The 20,616-nt window shown below is 47.6% G+C and overlaps 1 protein-coding gene across 2 annotated transcripts in view; it reads right to left on the bottom strand.

The window, feature by feature from the left end:
* Positions 1-1,195: 1,195 nt before the first annotated feature.
* agap3 (ArfGAP with GTPase domain, ankyrin repeat and PH domain 3) overlaps positions 1,196-20,616 on the bottom strand; it is a 1,400,505-nt gene continuing 1,381,084 nt past the window's right edge. For both annotated transcript variants that reach the window (XM_072468572.1, XM_072468571.1), the window contains exon 16: positions 1,196-18,641. In XM_072468572.1, coding sequence (XP_072324673.1) covers positions 18,426-18,641 — 216 coding nt within the window. In that variant the 3' untranslated portion in view covers positions 1,196-18,425. The remainder of the gene's footprint in view (positions 18,642-20,616) is intronic.

Genomic DNA, 20,616 nt, shown 5'->3' with positions numbered 1-20,616 from the left:
GTGTTGGAGGGTCGGTTATTGGGAGGGGAGGGTGTTGGAGGGTCGGGTGTTGGAAGGTCGGGTGTTGGAGGGTCAAGTGTTGGGAGGGTCGAGTGTTGGGAGGGTCGGGTGTTGGGAGGGTCGGGTGTTGGAGGGTCGGGTGTTGGGGGGTCGGGTGTTGGAGGGTCGGGTGTTGGAGGGTCGGGACACTCATGTGTGCAGAACTTAGCTATAAGCTTCTGCTTGGCGATTCTGCGTTGTCGCGCGTCCTGAAGGCGGCCTCAACCGGGACCTGGGATTCATGTCGCATTACATTCACCCCCCACCATCTGGCCTGCGAAATCCTACCAACTGTCCTGGCTTGACACAATTCACACCTCTTTAACCTGGGGTTACCCCTATCTCTGGATATGAAAACACTTAATTAACTGCAAATGCTCACATTCTAAGCATTGTCTGGCAACTTTGAATTTGTCTATATATATGTTTCTGGAACAGACCTCTTCATTCACCTGAGGAAGGAGCAGCGCTCCGAAAGCTAGTGACATCGAAACAAACCTGTTGGACTTTAACCTGGTGTTGTAAGACTTCTTACTGTAAATTTCTTGAGGTATGGTTTTGTCAATTGTGCCAGTGCAAATAAGGATACAAATCCCAGGTGTGTTGTATGCAGATAAATACTGGCAAATGAGAATTTCAGCTTTTGAAAGAGAAGTGGAGGGTGAAAACTTCCTTTGAAGTTGAGACCCCAGAGTCAGTTATTAACTCAGAGCTGTTAAAATTAAAGGACTATGCTGCTGTAGCTGACCTGTGATAACACATTACACACACAGCAGACGCCCATGAGGCTGTCAGCATTCTCCCAGGTGTGTCCAGTGCTGAGTAAAACAAGCATTTTGTTGCTATTGCCCGTCAAGGTAACCTACATGTAAGGTTGGATTTTCTGTTTTCGTAACTATGTAAATAAATAAAAAATTAAAAATCGCTTATTGTCACAAGTAGGCTTCAATGAAGATACTGTGTAAAGCCCCTAGTCGCCACATTCCAGCGCCTGTTCGGGGAGGCCGGTACAGGAATTGAACCCGCGCTGCTGGCATTTTTCTGCATCACAAACCAGCTGTTTAGCCCACTGTGCTAAACAAGAGAGAGGCTCAGATGTGAGATAGAGAGACAGTGTGAAACAAAGAGAGAGAGAGATGGTGAGACAGAAACTGGGTTCTCTGCAGGGACTGGGCACAACTGCTATATTTTATTAAGCTGGGTATGGATCTGTCAACACTGTCCAAGCAGACGGCAAAAAAACTGAACACAGACCAAACAATATTTACAGCCGGCAATATAAATATTTAGAATATACATATTATACATGAGTACCTTGATGGTGAAGGACGTATAAATATGGTAATACGGACCTAATTTCTAAAATGTGAGAGGTTTTAGTGTTTTATTGTACTTGATGACTCCAGTAAATTACGCTGCTTCGGAATAAGAACATGAAAGGGTTAATAGATGTCCATGTACACCATTTAGGAGCAACTTCATCCACGATTGTTAACAGCAACTGTATCAGACTGAGGGAAATTAAAGCATGATTCACGATGAGTACCCTGTGGGGGTGAACAGGATTCCCCTCCCACCAACGAGGGGAATTGGGATTTGATTCACTGCGGTGGGTACAGCAGACACTTGATCCTTTCATATAGGGGACGGTAAGTCCAGTTTAGGAGACTTCAAATAACTGCAGACACTTCTCACAGCTGAACACCACCCACTGACCTCCTTGCCTGGCTAGCGAGGCAGCAGGTAAGTAAGAAATCCGTGCTTCAGTGATTGAGAGTCCCAATTGGCAGTTACAGTTACAGCCCCAACTGTCCATGAGAAAGAAAATTTGAATTGCTGAAAATGATTTTTTAAGAAAAATGTGATGTGCGTGTGCAGGTAATACAAAGGGTCACGTGGGAATAAGCTGAGACCTGTTTCCTGCACTGTGTAACTGGAGCCTTGGGTCCTCAAGTTATCTGGAGTGAATAGATAGATAATACTGGGACAGAGTGAGACCCAGAGCCAGAATTGGGGCTGGTGTTCCAGAGGGCTGAGGAGCCCTTGCACCAATAACATTGGCCATACAGTGCCCATATCTACACCAATACAATGACTGTATGATGCTGGTACCTACACTGCATGGTGCCTGTACCTTCAATGTTAACATTGCTCGCATGTTTCTAGTACCTACACAGGTACCATTGTCTGTACATTGTACCCATAGCTTTCTGTCGATGAGTCACTCCAAATCAATGTGTTCAAGTTGCAATGAGTAAGAGGACAGCTTCCATTCAGTGAACGACTGTGCATGACATTAACTGTCGAGGAATGGCAGTAATCCCACTCACAGGTTGGGATATCTAACCAAAATTTATAATTGCAGTGGGTCACAATCTGTCCAATGCTTCAGTCCTAGTTTTGATGAGAGCTGTCAGTGAACTGGTAACAAGTAAAGTTTCTGCCCAACTGCCTTGAGGTACAGATTATTCCGAACCCATACCGAGGGACAAGGTCTGATTGAAGCGACTGACTCAGTCTCACATTTCCTCAACACTCATTGAGATGCTCAGTCACACTAACTCACTCACTGACACACTCATTGAGATGCTGTCACACTAACTCACTCACTGACACACTCATTGAGATGCTGTCACACTAACTCACTCACTGACACACTCATTGAGATGCTCAGTCACACTAACTCACACACACTGACACACTCATTGAGATGCTCAGTCACACTAACTCACTCACGCTGACACACTCATTGAGATGCTCAGTCACACTAACTCACACACACTGACACACTCATTGAGATGCTCAGTCACACTAACTCACTCACTGACACACTCATTGAGATGCTGTCACACTAACTCACTCACTGACACACTCATTGAGATGCTGTCACACTAACTCACTCACTGACACACTCATTGAGATGCTCAGTCACACTAACTCACACACACTGACACACTCATTGAGATGCTCAGTCACACTAACTCACTCACACTAACTCACTCACTGACACACTCATTGAGATGCTCAGTCACACTAACTCACACACTGACATACTCATTGAGATGCTCAGTCACATTAACTCACACACTGACACACTCATTGAGATGCTCTGTCACATTAACTCACTCACTGACACACTCATTGAGATGCTGTCACACTAACTCACTCACTGACACACTCATTGAGATGCTGTCACACTAACTCACTCACTGACACACTCATTGAGATGCTCAGTCACACTAACTCACACTCACTGACACACTCATTGAGATGCTCAGTCACATTAACTCACACACTGACACACTCATTGAGATGCTCAGTCACATTAACTCACTCAGACACACTCATTGAGATGCTCAGTCACACTAACTCACACACACTGACACACTCATTGAGATGCTCAGTCACACTAACTCACACACACTGACACACTCATTGAGATGCTCAGTCACACTAACTCACTCACACTGACACACTCATTGAGATGCTCAGTCACATTAACTCACTCACTGACACACTCATTGAGATGCTCAGTCACATTAACTCACTCACACTGACACACTCATTGAGATGCTCAGTCACATTAACTCACTCACACTGACACACTCATTGAGATGCTCAGTCACACAAACTCACACACACTGACAAACTCATTGAGATGCTCAGTCACGCTAACTCACTCACACTGACACACTCATTGAGATGCTCAGTCACACTAACTCACTCACTGACACACTCATTGAGATGCTCAGTCACACTAACTCACACACACTGACACACTCATTGAGATGCTCAGTCACATTAACTCACACACTGACACACTCATTGAGATGCTCAGTCACATTAACTCACTCAGACACACTCATTGAGATGCTCAGTCACACTAACTCACACACACTGACACACTCATTGAGATGCTCAGTCACACTAACTCACTCACACTGACACACTCATTGAGATGCTCAGTCACACTAACTCACACACACTGACACACTCATTGAGATGCTCTGTCACATTGACTCACTCACACTGACACACTCATTGAGATGCTCAGTCACACTAACTCACACACACTGACACACTCATTGAGATGCTCAGTCACACTAACTCACACACACTGACACACTCATTGAGATGCTCAGTCACACTAACTCACTCACACTGACACACTCATTGAGATGCTCAGTCACATTAACTCACTCACTGACACACTCATTGAGATGCTCAGTCACATTAACTCACTCACACTGACACACTCATTGAGATGCTCAGTCACATTAACTCACTCACACTGACACACTCATTGAGATGCTCAGTCACACAAACTCACACACACTGACACACTCATTGAGATGCTCAGTCACACTAACTCACTCACACTGACACACTCATTGAGATGCTCAGTCACACTAACTCACTCACACTGACACACTCATTGAGATGCTCAGTCACATTAACTCACTCACTGACACACTCATTGAGATGCTCAGTCACACTAACTCACTCACTGACACACTCATTGAGATGCTCAGTCACATTAACTCACTCACTGACACACTCATTGAGATGCTCAGTCACATTAACTCACTCACTGACACACTCATTGAGATGCTGAGTCACACACACTGACACTCATTGAGATGCTCAGTCACACTAACACACTCATTGAGATGCTCAGTCACACTAACTCACACTCACTGACACACTCATTGAGATGCTCAGTCACATTAACTCACACACTGACACACTCATTGAGATGCTCAGTCACATTAACTCACTCAGACACACTCATTGAGATGCTCAGTCACACTAACTCACACACACTGACACACTCATTGAGATGCTCAGTCACACTAACTCACACACACTGACACACTCATTGAGATGCTCAGTCACACTAACTCACTCACACTGACACACTCATTGAGATGCTCAGTCACATTAACTCACTCACTGACACACTCATTGAGATGCTCAGTCACATTAACTCACTCACACTGACACACTCATTGAGATGCTCAGTCACATTAACTCACTCACACTGACACACTCATTGAGATGCTCAGTCACACAAACTCACACACACTGACACACTCATTGAGATGCTCAGTCACGCTAACTCACTCACACTGACACACTCATTGAGATGCTCAGTCACACTAACTCACTCACTGACACACTCATTGAGATGCTCAGTCACACTAACTCACACACACTGACACACTCATTGAGATGCTCAGTCACATTAACTCACTCACACTGACACACTCATTGAGATGCTCAGTTACACTAACTCACTCACTGACACACTCATTGAGATGCTCAGTCACACTAACTCACACACACTGACACACTCATTGAGATGCTCAGTCACACACTAACTCACACTCACAAACATAGACACACTCATTGAGGTGTTCAATCACACACTACCTGCACTCACTCACAGACGTACTCACTGACACTGATACACTCATTGACAAACTCAATCTTACACACACTGACACACTCACCGGTACTGACACACACTCACCAACACATAGAGACACACACAGACACACAGAATATGTGTAAATACATGCACACAGGAGCCAGTGTTCACAGGTTCCCAGGACGGTGGGTGTTCGACATGGTGGAGTATGAATGAAGCCATGAACTGCGCTGTGTGTGGAGTGTGATTCACTCTAATGTTCCTTGTACTGGCTCAGAACATCAACATCTCACTGCAAGAGGTTTATGGGCAGGTCTCAAGCTCCTTCCTTACCTCGAAGATTTACTTGTGCAGGGGAGGGGGTGGGAGAGAGGGCGGGGACATCTCAACCTTCAATTTGTCTTTATCCTGAGTTCTGATCATGATTCCATGGAAACATCATTGGAACTGGCAAATGACTGTTCCAATCTCCCACAAATGTCACAGCCACTGGAGTGGTCACAAAAGTGTTTAGTGCAACAATGAGAATGAAAGGTAAGTGAGACTGTCCGATTCCTGCATCAAAACATCTGGTCAAAGGCCTCAGACCCTGTCCAGACTGACCTCACCCCAGGAAAGACCCTGTCCCGACTGACTACTCCCCAGGACAGACCCTGTCCAGACTGACCTCACCCCAGGACAGACCCTGTCCCGACTGACTACTCCCCAGGACAGACCCTGTCCCGACTGACTACTCCCCAGGAAAGACCCTGTCCCGACTGACTACTCCCCAGGACAGACCCTGTCCAGACTGACCTCATCCAGGACAGACTCCAGACCCTGTCCAGACTGACCACACCCCAGGACAGACCCTGTCCAGACTGACCTCACCCAGGACAGACCCCAGACCCTGTCCAGACTGACTACTCCCCAGGACAGATCCCAGACCCTGTCCAGACTGACCTCACCCCAGGACAGACCCCAGACCCTGTCCAGACCGACTACTCCCCAGGACAGACCCTGTCCAGACTGACTACTCCCCAGGACAGACCCTGTCCAGACTGACCTCACCCCAGGACAGATCCCAGACCCTGTCCAGACTGACCTCATCCAGGACAGACCCTGTCCAGACTGAGTACTCCCCAGGACAGACCCTGTCCAGACTGACTACTCCCCAGGACAGATACCAGACCCTGTCCAGACTGACCTCACCCCAGGACAGACCCCAGACCCTGTCCAGACTGACCTCACCCCAGGACAGACCCCAGACCCTGTCCAGACTGACCTCATCCAGGACAGACCCTGTCCAGACTGACTACTCCCCAGGACAGACCCTGTCCAGACTGACTACTCCCCAGGACAGATACCAGACCCTGTCCAGACTGACCTCACCCCAGGACAGACCCCAGACCCTGTCCAGACTGACTACTCCCCAGGACAGATCCCAGACCCTGTCCAGACTGACCTCACCCCAGGACAGACCCCAGACCAAGTCACATTGTCCATTTCGCAGGACAGACCCTGTCCAGACTGACCACACCCCATGACAGACTCCAGACCCTGTCCAGACTGACCACACCCCCAGGACGGACACCAGACCCTGTCCAGACTGACTACTCCCCAGGACAGACCCTGTCCAGACTGACCTCACCCCAGGACAGACTCCAGACCCTGTCCAGACTGACTACTCCCCAGGACAGACTCCAGACCCTGTCCAGACCGACTACTCCCCCAGGACAGACCCTGTCCAGACTGACCACACCCCAGGACAGACCCACTCCAGACTGTCCACACCCCCAGGAAAGACCCTGTCCAGACTGACCACACCCCAGGACAGACTCCAGACCCTGTCCAGACTGACCACACCCCCAGGACAGACTCCAGACCCTGTCCAGACTGACTACTCCCCAGGACAGACCCTGTCCGGACTGACCACACCCCAGGACAGACTCCAGACCCTGTCCAGACTGACTACTCCCCAGGACAGACCCTGTCCAGACTGACCTCACCCCAGGACAGACCCTGTCCAGACTGACACCCCCAGGACAGGCCCAGACCCAGTCACACTGTCCACTCCCTCATTCATGCAGGCCCCGCGTTCTCAATGTTCCCCTCGCCTGAGGTGTGGTGACCCTCGGGTTCAATCCCCACCAGTAAGCTCTCCCCCTCAAGGGGAAAGCAGCCTGTGGTCATCTGGGGCTGTGGTGACTTTTCATTACTGGAGTGAAAGACAGGGAGTGAAACTATCATCCATACTTCATAATGTCCAACACACCCTCTCACACCCAGTGTAACATTGGTGTGTAACACACCCTCTCACACCCAGTGCAACATTAGTGTGTAACACACCCTCTCACACCCAGTGTAACATTGGTGTGTAACACACCCTCTCACACCCAGTGCAACATTAGTGTGTAACACACCCTCTCACACCCAGTGTAACATTGGTGTGTAACACACCCTCTCACACCCAGTGTAACATTAGTGTGTAACACACCCTCTCACACCCAGTGTAACATTGGTGTGTAACACACCCTCTCACACCCAGTGTAACATTGGTGTGTAACACACCCTCTCACACCCAGTGTAACATTGGTGTGTAACACACCCTCTCACACCCAGTGCAACATTGGTGTGTAACACACACTCTCACACCCAGTGTAACATTAGTGCCCAACACACCCTCTCACACCCAGTGTAACATTGGTGTGTAACACACACTCTCACACCCAGTGCAACATTAGTGTGTAACACACTCTCTAACACTCAGTGTAACATTAGTGTGTAACACACCCTCTCACACCCAGTGTAACATTAGTGTGTAACACACCCTCTCACACCCAGTGTAACATTAGTGTGTAACACCCCCCCTCACACCCAGTGTAACATTAGTGTGTAACACACCCTCTCACACCCAGTGTAACATTAGTGTGTAACACACTCTCACACCCAGTGTAACATTAGTGTGTAACACACCCTCTCACACCCAGTGTAACATTAGTGTGTAACACACACTCTCACACTCAGTGCAACATTAGGGTCCAACACACACTCTCACACCCAGTGTAACATTAATGTGTAACACACCCTCTCACACCCAGTGTAACATTAATGTGTAACACACCCTCTCACACCCAGTGTAACATTAGTGTGTAACACACACTCTCACACCCAGTGTAACATTAGTGTCCAACACACCCTCTCACACCCAGTGTAACATTAGTGTGTAACACACACTCTCACACCCAGTGCAACATTAGGGTCCAACACACACTCTCACACCCAGTGGGACATTAGTGTCCAATACAGTCTCACACCCAGTGTAACATTAGTGTGTAACACAACCTCTCACACCCAGTGTAACATTAATGTGTAACACACCATCTCACACCCAGTGTAACATTAATGTGTAACACACACTCTCACACCCAGTGTAACATTAGTGTCCAACACACCCTCTCACACCCAGTGTAACATTAGTGTGTAACACACACTCTCACACCCAGTGCAACATTAGGGTCCAACACACACTCTCACACCCAGTGTGACATTAGTGTCCAATTCAGTCTCACACCCAGTGTAACATTAGTGTGTAACACAACCTCTCACACCCAGTGTAACATTAATGTGTAACACACCCTCTCACACCCAGTGTAACATTAATGTGTAACACACACTCTCACACCCAGTGTAACATTAATGTCCAACACACCCTCTCACACCCAGTGTAACATTAATGTGTAACACACACTCTCACACCCAGTGTAACATTAGTGTCCAACACACCTTCTCACACCCAGTGTAACATTAATGTGTAACACACCCTCTCACACCCAGTGTAACATTAATGTGTAACACACCCTCTCACACCCAGTGTAACATTAGTGTCCAACACACATTCTCACACCCAGTGTAACATTAGTGTGTAACACACACTCTCACACCCAGTGTAACATTAGTGTGTAACACACGCTCTGACAGTGTAACATAAATGAGCAACACACCCTCTCACACCCAGTTTAACATTAGTGTGTAACACACCTTCTCACACCCAGTGTAACATTAGTGTGTAACACACTCTCACACCCAGTGTAACATTAATGTCCAACACACACTCTCACACCCAGTGTAACAATAGTGAGTAACACACATTCTCACACCCAGTGTAACATGTGTGTAACACATACTCTCACACCCAGTGTAAAATTAGTGTGTAACACACACTCTCACACCCAGTGTAACATTAGTGTGCAACACACTCTCACACCCAGTGTAACATTAATGTCCAACACCCCCTCACACCCAGTGTAACATTAATGTGTAACACACACTCTCACACCCAGTGTAACATTAGTGTGTAACACACACTCTCACTCAGTGTAACATTAGTGTGTAACACACTCTCACACCCAGTGTAACATTAATGTCCAACACACACCCTCACACCCAGTGTAACATTCATGTGTAACACACACTCTCACACCCAGTGTAACATTAGTGTGTAACACACCTTCTCACACCCAGTGTAACATTAATGTGTAACACACCCTCTCACACCCAGTGTAACATTAATGTGTAACACACCCTCTCACACCCAGTGTAACATTAGTGTCCAACACACATTCTCACACCCAGTGTAACATTAGTGTGTAACACACACTCTCACACCCAGTGTAACATTAGTGTGTAACACACGCTCTGACACAGTGTAACATTAATGAGCAACACACCCTCTCACACCCAGTTTAACATTAGTGTGTAACACACCTTCTCACACCCAGTGTAACATTAGTGTGTAACACACTCTCACACCCAGTGTAACATTAATGTCCAACACACACTCTCACACCCAGTGTAACAATAGTGTGTAACACACATTCTCACACCCAGTGTAACATGTGTGTAACACATACTCTCACACCCAGTGTAACATTAGTGTGTAACACACACTCTCACACCCAGTGTAACATTAGTGTGCAACACACTCTCACACCCAGTGAAACATTAATGTCCGACACCCCCTCACACCCAGTGTAACATTAATGTGTAACACACACTCTCACACCCAGTGTAACATTAGTGTGTAACACACACTCTCACACCCAGTGTAACATTAGTGTGTAACACACTCTCACACCCAGTGTAACATTAATGTCCAACACACACCCTCACACCCAGTGTAACATTCATGTGTAACACACACTCTCTCACCCAGTGTAACATTAGTGTGTAACACACTCTCACACCCAGTGTAACATTAATGTCCAACACACCCCCTCACACCCAGTGTAACATTAATGTGTAACACACACTCACACCCAGTGTAACATTAGTGTGTAACACACACTCTCATACCCAGTGTAACAATAGTGTGTAACACACACTCTCACACCCAGTGTAACATGTATGTAACACATACTCTCACACCCAGTGTACCATTAGTGTGTAACACACACTCTCACACCCAGTGTAACATTAGTGTGTAACACACTCTCACACCCAGTGTAACATTAATGTCCAACACCCCCTCACACCCAGTGTAACATTAATGTGTAACACACACTCTCACACCCAGTGTAACATTAATGTCCAACACACCCTCTCACACCCAGTGTAACATTAATGTGTAACACACACTCTCACACCCAGTGTAACATTAGTGTCCAACACACCTTCTCACACCCAGTGTAACATTAATGTGTAACACACCCTCTCACACCCAGTGTAACATTAATGTGTAACACACCCTCTCACACCCAGTGTAACATTAGTGTCCAACACACATTCTCACACCCAGTGTAACATTAGTGTGTAACACACACTCTCACACCCAGTGTAACATTAGTGTGTAACACACGCTCTGACACAGTGTAACATAAATGAGCAACACACCCTCTCACACCCAGTTTAACATTAGTGTGTAACACACCTTCTCACACCCAGTGTAACATTAGTGTGTAACACACTCTCACACCCAGTGTAACATTAATGTCCAACACACACTCTCACACCCAGTGTAACAATAGTGTGTAACACACATTCTCACACCCAGTGTAACATGTGTGTAACACATAGTCTCACACCCAGTGTAAAATTAGTGTGTAACACACACTCTCACACCCAGTGTAACATTAGTGTGCAACACACTCTCACACCCAGTGTAACATTAATGTCCAACACCCCCTCACACCCAGTGTAACATTAATGTGTAACACACACTCTCACACCCAGTGTAACATTAGTGTGTAACACACACTCTCACTCAGTGTAACATTAGTGTGTAACACACTCTCACACCCAGTGTAACATTAATGTCCAACACACACCCTCAAACCCAGTGTAACATTCATGTGTAACACACACTCTCACACCCAGTGTAACATTAGTGTGTAACACACTCTCACACCCATTGTAACATTAATGTCCAACACACCCTCTCACACCCAGTGTAACATTAATGTGTAACACACACTCTCACACCCAGTGTAACATTAGTGTCCAACACACCTTCTCACACCCAGTGTAACATTAATGTGTAACACACCCTCTCACACCCAGTGTAACATTAATGTGTAACACACCCTCTCACACCCAGTGTAACATTAGTGTCCAACACACATTCTCACACCCAGTGTAACATTAGTGTGTAACACACACTCTCACACCCAGTGTAACATTAGTGTGTAACACACGCTCTGACACAGTGTAACATTAATGAGCAACACACCCTCTCACACCCAGTTTAACATTAGTGTGTAACACACCTTCTCACACCCAGTGTAACATTAGTGTGTAACACACTCTCACACCCAGTGTAACATTAATGTCCAACACACACTCTCACACCCAGTGTAACAATAGTGTGTAACACACATTCTCACACCCAGTGTAACATGTGTGTAACACATACTCTCACACCCAGTGTAACATTAGTGTGTAACACACACTCTCACACCCAGTGTAACATTAGTGTGCAACACACTCTCACACCCAGTGAAACATTAATGTCCAACACCCCCTCACACCCAGTGTAACATTAATGTGTAACACACACTCTCACACCCAGTGTAACATTAGTGTGTAACACACACTCTCACACCCAGTGTAACATTAGTGTGTAACACACTCTCACACCCAGTGTAACATTAATGTCCAACACACACCCTCACACCCAGTGTAACATTCATGTGTAACACACACTCTCACACCCAGTGTAACATTAGTGTGTAACACACTCTCACACCCAGTGTAACATTAATGTCCAACACACCCCCTCACACCCAGTGTAACATTAATGTGTAACACACACTCACACCCAGTGTAACATTAGTGTGTAACACACACTCTCATACCCAGTGTAACAATAGTGTGTAACACACACTCTCACACCCAGTGTAACATGTATGTAACACATACTCTCACACCCAGTGTACCATTAGTGTGTAACACACACTCTCACACCCAGTGTAACATTAGTGTGTAACACACTCTCACACCCAGTGTAACATTAATGTCCAACACCCCCTCACACCCAGTGTAACATTAATGTGTAACACACACTCTCACACCCAGTGTAACATTAGTGTGTAACACACACTCTCACACCCAGTGTAACATTAGTCTGTAACACACTCTCACACCCAGTGTAACATTAATGTCCAACACACACCCTCACACCCAGTGTAACATTCATGTGTAACACACACTCTCACACCCAGTGTAACATTAGTGTGTAACACACTCTCACACCCAGTGTAACATTAATGTCCAACACACCCCCTCACACCCAGTGTAACATTAATGTGTAACACACACTCTCACACCCAGTGTAACATTAGTGTGTAACACACACTCTCATACCCAGTGTAACATTAATGTGTAACATACTTTCACACCCAGTGTAACATTAGTGTCCAACACACACTCTCACACACAGTGTAACATTAATGTGTAACACACTTTCACACCCAGTGTAACATTAGTGTGTAACACACACTCTCACACCCAGTGTAACATTAATGTGTAACACACTTTCACACCCAGTGTAACATTAGTGTGTAACACACACTCTCACACCCAGTGTAACATTAATGTGTAACACACTTTCACACCCAGTGTAACATTAGTGTGTAACACACACTCTCACACCCAGTGTAACATTAGTGTGTAACACACTCTCACACCCAGTGTAACATTAATGTCCAACACGCCCTCTCACACCCAGTGTAACATTAATGTGTAACACACACTCTCACACCCAGTGTAACATTAGTGTCCAATACACACTCTCACACCCAGTGTAACATTAGTGTGTAACACACTCTCACACCCAGTGTAACATTAGTGTGTAACACACTCTCACACCCAGTGTAACATTAGTGTCCAAAACACCCTCTCACACCCAGTGTAACATTAGTGTCCAACACACACGCACACCCAGTGTTAAATGAATGTGTAACACTCTCTAACACCCAGTGTAACATTAGTGTCCAATACACACTCTCACACCCAGTTTAACATTAGTGTGTAACACACTCTCACACCCAGTGTAACATTAGTGTCCAACACACTCTCACACCCAGTGTAACATTAGTGTGGAACACACACTCTCACACGCAGTGTAACATTAGTGTCGAACACACACTCTCACACCCAGTGTAACATTAGTGTGCAACACACTCTCACACACAGTGTAACATTAGTGTGTAACACACACTCTCACACACAGTGTAACATTAGTGTGTAACACACTCTCACACCTAGTGTAACATTAGTGTCCAACACACACACTGACACCCTGTGTAACATTAGTGTGTAACACACTCTCACACCCAGTGTAACATTAGTGTCCAATACACACTCTCACACCCAGTGTAACATTAGTGTGTAACACACCCTCTCACACCCAGTGTAACATTAATGTGTAACACACGCTCTCACACACAGTGTAACATTAGTGTGGAACACACTCTCACACCCAGTGTAACATAAGTGTCCAACACACACTCTCACACACAGTGTAACATTAGTGTCCAATACACACTCTCACACCCAGTGTAACATTAGTGTGCAACACACTCTCACACCCAGTGTAACATTAGTGTCCAACACGCTCTCACAACCAGTGTAACATTAGTGTGGAACACACACTCTCACACGCAGTGTAACATTAGTGTCCAACACACACTCTCACACCCAGTGTAACATTAGTGTCCAATACACACTCTCACACCCAGTGTAACATTAGTGTGTAACACACTCTCACACACAGTGTAACATTAGTGTCCAACACACATGCACACCCAGTGTAACATTAATGTGTAACACACTCTGACACGCCTAGTGTAACATTAGTGTGTAACACACTCTCACACCCAGTGTAACATTAGTGTGTAACACACTCTCACACCCAGTGTAACATTAGTGTCCAACACCCCCCTCACACCCAGTGTAACATTAGTGTAGAACACACACTCACACCATGTGTAACATTAGTGTGTAACACACTCTTACACCCAGTGTAACATTAGTGTAAAACACACACGCACACCAAGTGTAACATTAGTGTCCAACACACGCTCACACCGTGTAACATTAGTGTGTAACACACACTCACACCCAGAGTAACATTAGTGTCCAGCACACACACTCACACCAAGTGTAACATTAGTGTCCAATACACACTCTCACACCCAGTGTAACATTAATGTGTAACACACTTTCACACCCAGGGAACATTTGTGTGTAACACACACTCTCACAGCCAGTGTAACATTAGTGTCCAACGCACACTCTCACACCCAGTGTAACATTAGTGTGTAACACACTCTCACACCCAGAGTAACATTAGTGTGTAACACACTCTCACAACCAGTGTAATATTAGTGTGTAACACACACTCTCACACCCAGTGTAACATTAGTGTGGAACACACACTCTCACACGCAGTGTAACATTAGTGTTGAACACACACTCTCACACCCAGTGTAACGTTAGTGTCCAATACACACTCTCACACCCAGTGTAACATTAGTGTCCGACACACACGCACACCCAGTGTAACAATGTGTAACACACTCTCACATGCCTAGTGTAACATTAGTGTGTAACACACTCTCACACCCAGTGTAACATTAGTGTGTAATACACTCTCACGCCCAGTGTAACATTAGTGTGTAACACACTCTCACAACCAGTGTAACATTAGTGTCCAACACACACACTCACACCCAGTGTAACATTAGTGTCCAATACACACTCACACACCCAGTGTAACATTAGTGTGGAACACACACTCTCACACACAGTGTAACATTAGTGTCGAACACACACTCTCACACCCAGTGTATCGTTAGTGTCCAATACACACTCTCACACCCAGTGTAACATTTGTGTCCGACACACACGCACACCCAGTGTAACAATGTGTAACACGCTCTCACATGCCTAGTGTAACATTAGTGTGTAATACACTCTCACACCCAGTGTAACATTAGTGTCCAATACACACTCTTATACCCAGTGTAACATTAGTGTGTAACAGACTCTTACACCCAATGTAACATTAGTGTGTAACACACACTCGCACACCTGGTGTAACATTAGTGGCCAACACACACTCTCACACCCAGTGTAACATTAGTGTGTAACACACTCTCACACCTCGTGTAACATTAGTGTGTAACACACACTCTCACACGCAGTGTAACATTAGTGTGTAACACACACTCGCACACCTGGTGTAACATTAGTGTGTAACACACTCTTACACCTCGTGTAACATTAGTGTGTAACGCACACTCTCACACCCAGTGTAACATTAGTGTGTAACACACACTCTCACACCCAGTGTAACATTTGTGTGTAACACACTCTTACACCCAGTGTAACATTAGTGTGTAACACACACTCGCACACCTGGTGTAACATTAGTGTCCAAAACACCCTCTCACACCCAGTGTAACATTAGTGTGTAACACACTCTCACACCCAGTGTAACATTAGTGTCCAACACACTCTCACACCCAGTGTAACATTAATGTCCAACACACACTCTCACACCCAGTGTAACATTAGTGTGTAACACACTCTCACACCCAGTGTAACATTAGTGTCCAACACACTCTCACACCCAGTGTAACATTAATGTCCAACACACACTCTCACACCCAGTGTAACATTAATGTGTAACACACTCTCACACCCAGTGTAACATTAATGTGTAACACACTCACACCCAGTGTAACATTAGTGTTTAACACACTCTCACACCCAGTGTAACATTAGTGTCCAACACACACTCTCACACCCAGTGTAACACTAGTGTCCAACACGCACTCTCACGCCTAGTGTAACCTTAGTGTGTAACACACACTCTCACACCCTGTGTAACATTAGTGTCCAACACACACTCTCACACCTAGTGTAACATTAGTGTGCAACACACATTCTCACACCCAGTGTTACACTAGTGTCCAACATGCACTCTTACGCCTAGTGTAACATTAGTGTGTAACACACACTCTCACACCCAGTGTAACATTAGTGTCCAACACACACTCTCACACCCAGTGTAACATTGGTGTGTAACACAACGTCTCACAGTTGCCCTGTCCTCTTGGACGTTGACTCCACCCTGTGGCATGCTGGGCTTTGGGAGTGAACGTTACATTGCTTCTCAGCTCCTTCCAGTGACATGATTGTGTCTTTCACATTGACAGGTGATGGGATTTGCTGGGTGGGATCCTCCAGTCCGGCTACTGTATGTGTGTGTGTGTGTGTGTGTGCGGGTGTGTGGCTGGGGTGTGTGTGTGGATGTGTGTGCGGGTGTGTGTGTGTGAGGGTGTGTCTGTGTGTGGGTGTGTGTGCGTGTGTGTGTGTGCGGGTGTGTGTGTGGGTGTGTGCGGGTGTGTGGGGTGTGTGTGTGTGTGGGTCTGTGTGTGTGTGGGGGTCTGTGTGTGTGTGGGTCTGTGTGTGTGTGTGTGGGTCTGTGTGTGTGTGGGGGGGGGGTGGGGATGTCTGTGTGTGAGGGTGTGTGCGGGTGTGGGTGTGTGTGGGGTGTGTGTGCGTGTGTGGGTGTGTGTGGGGGGATGTCTGTGGGTGTGTGTGTGTGTGTGTGTGTGTGTGCGGGTGTGGGTGTGTGTGGGGTGTGTGTGCGTGTGTGTGTGTGTGCGGGTGTGTGGGTGTGTGTGTGTGTGGGGGGGGATGTCTGTGGGTGTGTGTATGTGTGTGGGTGTGTGCGGGTGTGCGTGTGTGTGTGTGGGTGTGTGCAGGTGTGCGTGTGTGTGTGTGGGTGTGTGTGTGTGCGGGTGTGTGTGTGGGTGTGTGCAGGTGTGTGTGTGTGTGGGGGTGTGTGTGGAGGGGGATGTCTGTGTGTGTGCGTATGGGTGTGTGTGCGGGTGTGTGTGTGGGTGTGTGTGCGTGTGTGTGTGGGGGTGTGTGTGGGGGGGGGGATGTCTGTGTGTGTGTGTATGGGTGTGTGTGCGGGTGTGTGTGTGTGTGGGGGTATGTGTGGGGGGGGGGATGTCTGTGTGTGCGTATGGGTGTGTGTGCGTGTGGGTGTGGGTGTGGGGGTGTGTGGGGGGGGATGTCTGTGTGTGTGCGTATGGGTGTGTGTGCGTGTGGGTGTGGGTGTGGGGGTGGTGTGTACGGGTAGAGCTGGCATCAGGTACACAGAATCGCCAGTGAACGGCCCGATAATTCCGGCCAGTCAGTCCCGCCCTGTCAGCAGTGCCCAGCCAGTCTCAATATCACCCAAGTCACAGCGACTGGCCAATTCGGATTGCGGGTTTGGGCAAGGCCACACCAGGCCTCACAATCGTTCAAAAAAACCACTCTCCAATATTCAGACAGAGCAGCGAATGTTCAGCGAGGAGAAGCATCTGTCAGTCTGCTGTTTGACACAAGGATGGTACTGGGGGCAGAAAACAGATACACAAAGTACGGCTGGGACTAGTGTCCATCCAGTTTGGGGATGCTAGATAATGCTGGCACTTCGATTCAGCTCTGACTGAGAGTTGTTATTAACATTGGTGTTCCTGCGAGACAGATTCGGGGTGGGGATGGGGATGAAGTTGTCGCTGGGACACCCGTATTGTGTCAGAATCTCAATACACTCCTGACTTCCTGCGCGGCGAGCGTACGCCATTGGTGTCAGTCCCCGAGCATCGCGGCTCTTCACATCGACTCCATACTGTAAGCACAGGAAGCAGCAACACTCAGTCAACAGAGAATAGAGGGAGGTAGCAAGAGAGTGGAGTCAGAGCACACTCCCCACACACACATCACCTGAAGCATCGGGGCCGGGGGGGGAACAGCATGAGATAGAAGAGGGAGCATTGTATCAGGAAGATACAGGAAGAGAGGGAGGAAGGAGAGGGTGCGAGAGGGAGAAGCACAGTGAACAAAAGAGGAGGGATGAGAGAGGAAGCGAGGGTGGCAGAGAGCTGGAATGAGACAGGATCGGCAATGGAAAACATTCAAGGAGCACATGGGGGAACCGCAACAATTATTCATTCCTGTCTGGGACAAAAGTAAAACAGGAAAGGTGGCCAATCCATGGCTTACAAGGGAAATTAGGGATAGTATTCGATCCACGGTGAAGAAATGGAATCAGGTGAAGAGGCATAAAAATTGGCCAAGAAAAAACAACAGGCCTGAGGATTGGGAGCAGTTTAGAATTCAGCAAAGGAGGACCGAGGGATTGATTAAGAAAGGGAAAAGAAAAAGAACGTTTGGGACAAAGTGGTGGGGTGATTACGTGGGGTGAAGGGGGGGGAAATGGGGGAAGAGATGATTTCCCAAGTTGTTAATCCTGCGACCCTGTAACTTTTCTCTCTTCCCCATGTCGTGGGGGAGGGGGGGAGGGAGGATGGGGAGCTGGGGGCGCCGGCCATTAGGGGCGGGGCCAAATGGGAAGTGCGGGCTTTGTTCCCGCGCTATGGTAATCATGGCAGGAACAGGGAAGCAGGAAGGAGGGGGCCTCGCACAGTGGGGGCCGAGGTCACGGGGGGAAGCCGAGGTCGGCCAGAGTTTGCTGACTTCTGGGAGCAACATGGGGGGTGCAATTACGCTAGAAAGGGATCTAGCGGTGGGGGGGGTTAACTGGCTTGCTGCTGCTGGGGAGAAGGGGGAGCTGGTATGGGGTGGGGTGGTCGGGGCGGGAGGGCACCGTTGGGGGGCGATACGGCTACGTGGGAACCGGGAGAGGAGCTGGATTGAAAAAGGAGATGGCTAGTCGACAAGGGGGGGTGGGGTAAAGAGCCCCCCAACCCGGCTGATCACGTGGAATGTGAGAGGGCTGAACCGGCCGATTAAGAGGGCACGGGTACTCGCACACCTAAAAAAACTTAAGGCAGATGTGGTTATGCTGCAGGAGACGCATCTGAAACTGATAGACCAGGTCAGACTACGCAAAGGATGGGTGGGGCAGGTGTTTCATTCGGGGCTAGACGCAAAAAACAGGGGGGTGGCCATACTAGTGGGGAAGCGGGTAATGTTTGAGGCAAAGACCATAGTGGCGGATAGTGGGGGCAGATACGTGATGGTGAGTGGCAGATTGCAAGGGGAGGCGGTGGTTTTAGTGAACGTATATGCCCCGAACTGGGATGATGCCAACTTTATGAGGCGTATGTTGGGACGCATCCCGGACCTGGAGGCGGGAAAGTTGGTAATGGGTGGAGATTTTAATACGGTGCTGGACCCAGGGCTGGACAGATCGAGGTCCAGGACCAGAACGAGGCCAGCTGCAGCTAGGGTGCTTAAGGACTTTATGGAGCAGATGGGAGGAGTAGATCCCTGGAGATTTGGTAGACCTAGGAGTAAGGAGTTTTCGTTTTTCTCCTATGTCCACAAAGTCTATTCACGGATAGACTTTTTTGTTTTGGGAAGGGCACTGATCCCGAAGGTGACGGGGACGGAGTACACGGCATAGCTATTTCGGACCACGCTCCACATTGGGTGGACCTGGAGATAGGGGAGGAAAAAGAACAGCACCCACCCTGGAGAATGGACATGGGATTATTGGCAGATGAGGGGGTGTGTTTAAGGGTGAGGGGGTGTATTGAAAGGTACTTGGAACTCAATGACAATGGGGAGGTTCAGGTGGGAGTGGTCTGGGAGGCGTTGAAGGCTGTGGTTAGAGGGGAGCTGACATCTATCAGGGCACA

This window comes from Scyliorhinus torazame, chromosome 11 (assembly GCF_047496885.1).
Source record: "Scyliorhinus torazame isolate Kashiwa2021f chromosome 11, sScyTor2.1, whole genome shotgun sequence".
NCBI classification, from domain to species: Eukaryota; Metazoa; Chordata; class Chondrichthyes; order Carcharhiniformes; family Scyliorhinidae; genus Scyliorhinus; species Scyliorhinus torazame.
The sequence above is the reverse complement of the archived record's forward strand: the minus strand, read 5'-3'. Positions and strand labels throughout refer to the sequence as shown.